Source organism: Muscardinus avellanarius, assembly GCF_963383645.1.
Source record: "Muscardinus avellanarius genome assembly, chromosome: 17".
Lineage (NCBI taxonomy): Eukaryota > Metazoa > Chordata > Mammalia > Rodentia > Gliridae > Muscardinus > Muscardinus avellanarius.
In genome coordinates this window covers 29,788,629-29,798,895 of record NC_137803.1, presented here as the reverse complement: position 1 = coordinate 29,798,895, position 10,267 = coordinate 29,788,629, and the positions used below count along the sequence as shown (strand labels likewise).

Here is a 10,267-nt window from a genome sequence, read left to right as displayed (position 1 = left end):
GAGACTTTAAAAATTTAGTCCCACTGATCTGGAAAAGTAAGATATGCTAAATCTAAAATCACACTGTGAGTTTGTGGGTGCCCTGTGGGTTTCTGCTCAGTTGTCCCTGAGGCCTCATTTTTTGGACTCACTGTTGCAGCTACTGAAGTCCCTGCCGGTGGGGGTTGGTCAGATATATGGCTGTGAAAACCCATGGACCGGCGGCATTTTCCTGTGTGCCATCCTGCTCTCCTCCCCACTCATGTGCCTGCACGCCGCGATTGGATCGCTGCTGGGAGTGGTAGCAGGTAAGCGCCATGCTGCTTACCAAATATGCATCCTGAGCCTGGTCTCAGCATCTTCTGTACTGCAGAGCATTCTTACAATCTCTGCTTCTTAGGGACCAATGAGAGTTCTGAGAAGGTTTCCCCTGACCCCACAACCTTGCCTCAGACTCATTCAGAGTATCCTGCCTTTTGTCCAGAGTTCTGACCATCCTGTCTTACCTAACAGGACTCAGTCTTTCAGCACCATTCCACAACATCTACTCAGGACTCTGGGGTTTCAACAGTTCTCTGGCCTGCATAGCAATTGGGGGAATGTTTGTGGCGCTCACCTGGCAAGCACACCTCCTGGCTCTTGCCTGCGGTGAGTATTCCACAGATGGGGTAAAGGGGAGCGTTGCTCAAATCTGTGGGATCAAAATCAATGACAGGCAGGAAAAAAAAGATTCCGTAAGAAATTAAAGCTGGAATCCTCGCTGGGGCCCACCTGTCATCAAAGTGTGTGAGCAAAACAGGTGGCGCCCTCTCTCTGGGAGTGCTAACAGCCCCTTTGCCGGTCTCACTACTCACTGTGAAGATGATCCTGTCAATTATATTAGCCATGCTACGTTATGTATATTTGGGGTGCTAGGCCCTTGACTTGTCCTGTGTTTTTTGTGCTGATTGTTTAACCCAAAGGTTAAAAACCTAAAAGGAAATAATTTAAGTTAAATATAGAGCCACATTTCTCAGGGAACCCAGTGGGGTTACAGGTGGCCCTTTGAGAACCCATTAATTCAGCTGTCCTTGAACTTGAGTGACCAAATGCTGACTAAAACACAGATCTCTGGGTCTCAGGTTCCAGCTCCCAATCCTGTGTTAGAGAAAAGGGGGAGACATTTGCATCTCTAACACACTCCCAGGTAGTGTGGCTGCTGCTGGCTTGGGGACCACAGGTGGAGAGCTAATATATTATTACTTTTCAGTCCCCAGGACTCTAGCCAGACCTCTGTCAGAGGCAGAAGGCATCATGGAGGTCTCCAATCCAGCCTTCTCATTTTGTAGTTAGGGTACTGAGGTCAGAGAGGTTAATAAAAGTGCCGAAACACATCCTGACTGCATTTTCTAGGGGTAAATCCAAACGTAGAAGACACAGTTATCAACCTGGAGAGTAGCTCCCCCAGGCTGCTTCTCCATTGTAACGTTCAACCTTATAGACACCCTTTAGGTTAAAACAGCCCACAAGAGAGTTAAATCTGAAGATCTAGTGAATTCTCATCTGACTATAAAGGGCAAGCTCTCATAGCCTCTGGTACCTTAATCAAGAAGATAATGTTAAGAGAATATTCAAAGCAGTAGCCACACCTGTAATCCCAGAATTTGGGAGACTAAGACAGGAGTATGAGATCAGTGTCAGCAATTTATCCGGGCCCTCAGCAACTGCGGGAGACATTTTTCAAAACAACAACATTTTAAAGGGGTGGGATTGTATCTTGGAAGTGGAATGCCTCTGGGTTCAATTCCCAGCACCAAATAATAAGAAGAAGATAATGTCCGAGAGTGGAGGAAGTGACATTTCCTTAGGGACTAACAGGTGAAGGGCTGATACAGTGTGAAGAAATTACATCTAATTTGGGAAAAATACACATCAAGAGTTATTTTTCACCGGATTAATCAATCTACAGTGTCTGAGCAGTCATTACCATGCAAATCAGGTGTCAGCCAGGATTTAGAGTGGGATTCCTTCCCCGGCAAGAAGCGAGCTGGAGTCAAGGGCTGAGGGACCCATTCTGTTCTGTAGCAAGGCTGCTAGCACTCAGGTTGCTGTGGCATCGCCATTTGGATGATATTTCATCAATGTCTCTACAATTGCCCAGTTATTCCACCCGATAGCTCTGTCCAAACATTTGCTCACTCTCCATATTTGTTCACGAGTTCAGGGCAAAGAGGGCAGGGCTAAGAACAGAGTCGGTGGCCACAGGAGCTCAGCTGGGTCAGAATCCCTCCCCCTCCAGCCTCTCTGCCTTATTCTGGGGTGATCTGAAACCTTTTTTTGGAGTGCTTACTTTTCTGTTTCTATGTACGTACTTAGCAAGTAAGTATTAAGAAGAAAGAAGGGTTTAGAAGCTTTACGGTGTGTGTGTGTGTGTGTGTGTGTGTGTGTGTGTGTGTGTGTGTGTTAGCTGGGGATTAAACCCAGGGGCATTCTACCACTAAGCCACACCTTATTTTTATCTTATTTTGAAACAGGGTCTCACTAAGTTGCTGAGGGCCTCACTAAGTCATTGAGGCTGGTCTCGAACCTGTGATCCTCCTGTCTCAGCATCCCAAATACAGGATTACAGGTGTACACCACCATGCCTAACTAAGATGGCTTTTCTATAAGTCCTAAAACTTGAGGAGAGGGGTTCTGTTTGGTGTAAAAGATGGTACAAGCCAGTGTGCAGGCAGCCTGAGCACATTCTTCAACATCAAACAGAAGCTGTTTTGATCACAGATTTTGACAAGGTCTGGGCAGACTCTGGAAAGGGATGAGCCACAAACATTTGCAGATGTATTCCCTGAACGTGGGAATGTCTTCATAGCTTTATTATAAGAGTAGTATAGTTTTATTGTATAGAGAGAACAAAAATTCAATCAGTAGAAAGTACTATGTGATACATGCCAATAATCCCAGCAACTCAGGAGATTGAGGCAGGAGAATGACATGCTCAAAGCCAGCCTGAGAAATTTCACCTCAAAATAAAAATAACTGGGAATGTAACTCAGTGATCCAGTGCTTGTCTAGCATGTGGGACACCCTGGGTTCAATACCCAGTAACGTAAAAAAAAATTTTTAAAGTGAAAATACTCCATTCTTCTCCTTACGTACTTAACTTTTTAAGCCTCCCTTTTATATAAGCCCTTGTGATTACGTCGGGTCCACTGGGACAATCCTTGATAATATCCTCACCTCCAGGACTTTAACTTAATCACGCTGCAAAGTCCCTTTTGCCACGAGAAATAACATAAGCACAGATTGTGGGGATCAGATGCGGATGTCTTTGGAAGCCATTATTCTACCCACCATGCTTACTTTCCTTTGAACGGATTATATGTCTTCACTAGTATAAAACAATGACTAAAGCAGTATATTGGACTAGTTAAGAGCCCAGGCCCTGGTGCCAGACTGCCTGGAATCAAATCCCCGCTCTACTACGTATTAGCTTTATAAACCGCAGCAAGTTATTTAACCTTTCTGTGCCTCGGGTTCCTCATGTTAGATAACGGAAGCAACTCTACCTGATGCATAGAATTGTTGTGGGGATTAGTTGACATGTACATAAAGCACATAAAGCATAAATAATGTCTAGCACTGTGTGTACACTATCTCATATAAGGAAATTTATTTTGGGGTGGTCTTGTGTAACTTACTAAGAACCAAGCTTGTGTTTTATTCCCTTTCAGTTTCTTAAGATTACCGATACCTTTATCTTTTCCCCCCAAATGACTGATGCAAGCTGCCTACACCTCTTCTGAGGAGGCCTGACCCCTGACAACTGCTGAAACCAGGCTGATATCATAGAGCATTTTCATTTGACACTTGCTTATTTGGGAAACTATAAACTTTGCTGACTCGTGTATTCATTTCTACCCCCTATAGCTCATTCTATCTTTCTGTATTTAATGTGTATTCTTGCCAGATTACTTCTCCGGTGAGGATCTTAAGGTGAAACCCTTTTAAAGCCCTTTGTCTTTAAAAATACCTCCAACCACTCCTTATGTAAATTTTAGTCTAGCTGGCTGAAAAACCCTAGATTTAACTTTTTTCCTCTCCATACTTTGAAAGTTGTCTTCAAAGGCTCTTCCATTTTCTTATTTCCAAAATTGCTATTAAGATATTCTGAAAAGAAGCTAATTCTTATTGGAGGTGATTTCATTTTTCTCTCTGAACTCTGAATTTTCCTTTTGCATATGAAATCTATTTTTTCTATTGTCTGTCTCTTTTTCTTTTTATTTGTTTATTTATTTGTTTATTTTTTACTTTGGTACTGGAGATTGAACCTAGGGGCATTCTACCTCTGAGCTATATCCCCCAGCCTATTTTTTATTTTGAAACAGTTTCACTCAGATACTGAGGGCCTCACTAAGTTACTGAGACTAGCCTCGAACCTGCAGTCCTCCTGTCTCAGCCTCCCAAGTACTGAGATTGCAGGCATGTACCACCAAGCCCAATAAGGTCATCCAAATATTTTCCATCTCTTTATTCTTTCAAAAGGACCTCCAATTTAGTTGATCGACCAGATCATTCTTTGGCTCCACTCACTGTGTTTATCACATTATCTACTGAGTTCTTTATTTCTGGTTCATTAATTAAGCTTTATCTGCTGTAGGCTGTTCACTTTACTCCTTTCATGACGTCTAGTCTCCCTGGGCTCCCCTTTTCTTGCCCTAAAAGCTTGTTTCCCAGGATACCAACCATATGGGTGATGAGTCTCTGAGTGGGTAGTGGAAGTCAGGGCTGAGCTGCCATCCACCCTGGTGTGTCTGAGCAGCCAGGAGAAGGGGGCTCCACCCTCTAGGGTACAGTGGAGATGGACACTCTGCAGATGTGCTATATCACAGGTACCCACTTTTGGGGAAAATGTACATGGTTTCTAGTTTGGGGCCATTTTAAACACTGCTGCCACAAATATTTTTGGCACAAAAAGCCTTATGTACTTTGTGCAAGTATTTTTAACACATTTCCAGAATCCCAATTGATGCATTAAAAGGAATATGAACTTTAATTTCCATCAAGACCAAGTTCATCCCCCCAAAGGTCTATATCAGCTTCCACTGCTGCCAACATTATGTTAGCGCCTGTTTGATCCCCGTGGGTGCTATCGGACTCTTCAATCTCTGCAAATAAATTTTGGAGTCAGGCTTCCAGTCCCCTTTGTAAAGCAAGTCTTGCATGTCAAATGCCATGGCAAGTTTCAGCATGTCCACATCACCCTGACACCGCCAAACAAAAGGCCAACCTTGTCCACCAAAGTAAATAACTAACAGACATTGATTACAGAGCTGTCCTGTTCTTCGTTCCCAATGTTTTTATCAGAAAGAGAACTTAGGAAACTCTGATGGAACCAGGCAGAGCTGTCTTCCCTGCTCAACATAGGAATGCTCAGAATGTTCAGTCCAGGGAATGTCCCAATTTTTTTTGTTGTTATCTATGAAAGCCATAAGTACATTTTGTAACTCAGTCGATGGTGGGGTTATAACAGTAGGCCTCAGGCACAGCAGTTTATTGGAAAGTTCAAAGTCTGCGAAGAGCTGAAATCCAGTCTCCCTTCAAGGTTCAAGGGCTTTTCTCTTTCTCATCTACCAAGAATGCTGTCAGGGAGTTACCTGTAAACTGACTGTGGTATGCAGAAGTTCCCCTGATGTAAGACTTTCCTCATCCTGATCAGAGAGTCTTAACAAATGGGCATCCACCGCTTAACAGTGTGGCGCTCTCGGTGTGGAGAGAAGAGCGTTGTAGACTTGGAGAGCACTCCAGAGCACCGACAGTATGCCTCACAAAAGTGCTGGAATTATGCACCAGACTTGAAGAAGAGAGAAGAGGCCTAAGGCCCCGTGTGCCCAGAGATGCGTCACAGGAGAGTTGGTGCTCAAGAGAGCAGAGGCAGAGTGTGTCGGGTGCTTGGCAGAGGGCCGGGGAATCGTTGAGTGAACTGAGTTTGATCTTGAAAACGAATGAAATTGGTGAGACCGAGGAGGGAGATCTTTCCAACCCAAGTGGTGAGCTCCCTTCTGTCCAGAGCAGTGTCTCAATTGCGTGGCAAAAGGCGTGCGTTTTCAGCTGCTGTGTGTGGAAATGCGTGCTTCCCTTTGCCCCTCATTGCCTCCCTATCGAGCTGATCTTCCGAGTTGCCTTTTTCTGGATGATAAAACTAGATCCTGAGAAATTCATTGATTTGGTATACAACAAATGAAATGGCAGAGCTGAGATTCGAAACCAGGACTGTTTCCCAAGACCAGCCCTTCCCACTAGCACGAGACAACCCACATAGGAAAGGATTCATTATACCATTGAATAAAAAACACCAGGCAGGAAAAAAAGACAAAATATTAATAAAAAGACAGAAGTCTATAGTTAAGTAAATGAGGATCGTAGAGATCATCCTACCATTTCCTACCCCTGCCCCAAAGACGACTGATGCTATTTTTCACTAGACAAGGCTATGTGGTGAGTGTGTCTAACTGAGCTCTGGTGACCTGAGTGGCCGAGATGCTGTTACAGCATGGCCATTCCTCAGTTTACCCTGTGAAACCGAGGGGCTTCCCTGAGCCTCCTCTTCAACCCAAACTGAAGATTTGATGATGAACTGGTTGAGATCTTTGTATATGTTGTTTTACATCAAAAATCCTACATGAACCTTGTCTCGGCCTCCCAACTACTGGGATATAGGTCGTGGTGGCACATGCCTATAATCCCATTATGTGGGAGGCTGAAACAAGAGGATCACAGGTTCCAGGCCAGCCTTGGCAATATAAAAAGACCTTCAGAAAATTACTAAGACCTGATTTGAAATTAAAAAATTAAATAGGGTTGGGTATAACTCAGAGATAGGGTGTCCCTGGGTTCAATTCCCCAATACCAAAAAGGAAAAAAGGAAAGGATAGGAAAAAAGAAGAAAAACAAAAGTCACACAAATAATCTCAAATTACCCTCTCTACAATTGTTTGCTCAAATTAAATAAAAACATAGATTTTAATTCACTGACCTGTATGTTAATCTTAATGATATTTGGGAAAATGTTTCTGTGGGCAGGAATCTTAGGTTTATATTCAGTTTCTGCTGTCTTCTGAGTTGTTACTTTTTTGTCTTTATATATGATTTTTTTAAACTATGAATTCTAACCATTAATAAGAGAATCTTAAATGAAGTGAGATTACATAGAAATCAGGCTATCATAAGTTTCATTTAAATTCAACTATGCTAGCCAGGCGTGGTAGCACACGCTTGTAATCCCAGCATTTGGGAGGCTGAGACCGGAGGATCGCAGTCTGCAGACAGCCTCAGCTACTTAGTTGAGGCTCTTTGCAACTCAGTGTTTCAAAATAAAGAATAAAAAATAGGGTTGGTGGTGTAGCTCGGAGGTAAAATGCCCCTGGGTTCCATCTCCAGTAGCGCAAATAAATAAATAAATAAATTCAACTATGCTGCTTGGATTGATGCGCATGCTTGTAACCTCAGCAGCTGGGAGGCCGAGACAGGAGGATTACAGTTTGCGGACAGTCTCAGCTACTTAGTGAGGCCCTTTGCAACTCAATGAGACCCTGTTTCAAAATAAAGAATAAAAAATAGGGCTGGGGTATAGCTCGGAGGTAGAATGCCCCTGGGTTCCATCCCTGGTACTGAAAAAAAAAAAAAATCAACTATACTTAGATGAAACGACGGGGGAGTTTAGTTGCTTTTCCTTTAAGTATTAGCTATAACAACAAATGATTACCATGAAGACTACCATTGTAGCACTTACAATGTGCTAAACATAAGACGATTCCCTTTCCCATTTACACCAGCCCTGTGAGGCAATCCCACTACTTCCATGGGACAGGCGAGGAAATGGAGGCTCAAACAGAGGCCAGTGAGCTCTGGGAGTGATGGGGCAGGATTTGAACCCAGAGCTGCCGACTAAGCTCATACTGGTAACCAGGGTGCCTGACCAGCTGAAGGAATGCAGACGTGTGCCTTTATATTGGGAAGCAGCCCTTCCTATGATTAAAAGTACGTTTGCCAAACATTGTTCCTTCTCTTTTGTAGCCCTGTTCACCGCCTACCTGGGCGGCAGCATGGCACTCCTGATGGCTGAGGTGAGTTTGTTTCGGTCTCATCTATCATCACTATGATCTGCCAGCTTCCAGTGATAGGGAAAACTCTCTGACGTCCACCTGAGCGTCCAGTGACAGGTCCAGGGCTGTGCTAACCACGCCCCGTCCCCCTGCGGGAGCTCTTGGGCTCCTCTCACCTCCCAACATCACAGCAAACTGTAAGCCCAGCTGCAATCACCTGGCTTATTACAATTATCAGATTTCTGGGTTTAAAGAATAACTTTAACAATATTTTATCAATAACAGAATAATATTATCAAGTTCATAGTCTATTTCCAAGCATCAAGATGTTAAGCTTAGAATAGCTTTTACTTAAACGAAAAGCCAGGACTTTGTAGGGATTGAGAAATCAGGAAAAGTGGGGGAGGATAATTGAACCAGGTGTTGTTTTAAAATCTATTCAGTAGTTCCTTTGTAGTTTTTTTTTTTTATACCTCTGGTGCTTATTAAATCTCCAGTCAGTTGTCAATAAGAATTCTTGGACCTGGGTTCTGGCCAAATTATGTAATAATAGGCAGAATCTTTGCCCTTTACCTGTCTCCCACACTCTCTCCTTCCTGTCCAGCACTGTCCTCCTGCCTCTCTGCTCCCCTCCCCGCCTGTGGAGCCTCGTTTCTCCTGCCCCTTCCAGGATCCCTCCACCTCCCAACGCTCGAACCTTTTTCTCTTTCTTACTCATGATTGCTGGTGACACAGGGCTGGTTTGGGGTAGCCCAGTCCAGGTTAATGTGTTCATGGCTGCTTATTAGTCAAGGCAGCACCGGGCTCTCTCAGTAGCAGCCTAGAGGCTTGATCTGGAACGCCCTTCTCTTAGAGACCATAGAGACACCACCTCTTTATGGTGGGAAGCCAAAGTCCCACTGCAGGCGTGCACGATAAGGAATACATCAGAGGGCTTCTTGTAGAGCCCTTCACGGCCCAACAGTGACGTTCACAAGCATTGATCCATGAGCTGGAACTGGACAAGCTGTACAGCAGAGTCAGCCAGGAAGATTTTAAAAAATATGGATCCTAAGGTCCTGTCCCTTGCTTTTCTGATGGAGTAGATATGTATTATTTATTTATTTATTTATTTATTTATTTATTTATTTATTTATTTATTTTGGTACTAAGGATTGAACCCAGGGATGCTTTACCGCTGAGCTATATCCCTGATCCTTTTTATTTTTTTTTTATTTTGGGAAAGGCTGGCCTTAACCTTGTGATCCTCCTGCCTCAGCCTACTGAGTAGCTGGGATTACAAGGCCTGCACCACTGTGCCCAGCCTAAGAGGGGCCCATGCACTGGACCAGAGCTAACCAGAATTGTGTGAGTCGCCACAGATGGCATAGAAGAAGGACCTACCCTTGAGAAACATAGAGACTCTTTGGGAGGTAAAATGGAAAGAAGTAAGGCAGATTGAGTCTAAGACTTCGGGTGGGGGAAATCAAAGTAGAAAGGTCAGCTGGGCTTGACTCCTCAGAGAACACCCTGAGATCTTAGACTAGGCCTACCCGGGTGAAGGTTTAGAGCGGCGCTTTGTGAGGACTAGCTTCCAGGTGGGCTCTCTAAGGAATACGTGTCTTGTCTCTTCTTCCTCAGGTTGGATTGCCAGCTTGTACCTGGCCCTTCTGTTTGGCTACACTGCTGTTCCTCCTGCTGACCACAAAAAATTCCAACATCTACAAGATGCCCCTGAGTAAAGTCACATATCCAGAAGAGAACCGCATCTTCTACCTCCAAAGTGCGAAAAGGATGTTCGAAAGCCCCTTGTGAGAGCGGCCCCACCCACGGCTGTGGTCACAAGTCATTTCTGACCACTGCTCCTTCCAGGCTCTCAGCAAATGTTCATCTCCACTGGGACAACTTTTGAACTATCAGCGATCTGCTCTTTCGCTCCCTTTGTATTTTACTGTTTGACTCCAGGAATATTCTCAGACGTACGAGGATACGTACATCCTGGTGATGTGCTCCGGTAGGGAATTTTTAAACCCCAATAAGGGTTGGCACTAAGACCATAATGTATTCTTAGAAAGTCAAATGCTCCAACATAAAGAAAGAGTGAATATGAAGCTAACTGCTAATATTTATTGAGATGCCTGGTGTATAGTTAGCCGGATCATGGTAACAGTATTAAAAATGAAGCTCTTTAGATCCACTAAGCCTTTATGGAATTCACAGTCACAAAA

At 44.0% G+C, this 10,267-nt stretch overlaps 1 protein-coding gene across 1 annotated transcript in view; it reads left to right on the top strand.

Moving 5' to 3' along the window:
• The window catches only part of SLC14A1 (solute carrier family 14 member 1 (Kidd blood group)), a gene marked incomplete at its 3' end in the record, with an annotated part of 25,746 nt that extends 15,892 nt beyond the window's left edge, over nt 1-9,854 (top strand). The window contains exons 6-9 of the mRNA XM_080714791.1: nt 140-287; nt 493-627; nt 8,032-8,081; nt 9,681-9,854. Coding sequence (XP_080570917.1) covers nt 140-287; nt 493-627; nt 8,032-8,081; nt 9,681-9,854 — 507 coding nt within the window. The remainder of the gene's footprint in view (nt 1-139; nt 288-492; nt 628-8,031; nt 8,082-9,680) is intronic.
• Between the last annotated feature and the right edge of the window lie 413 nt (nt 9,855-10,267).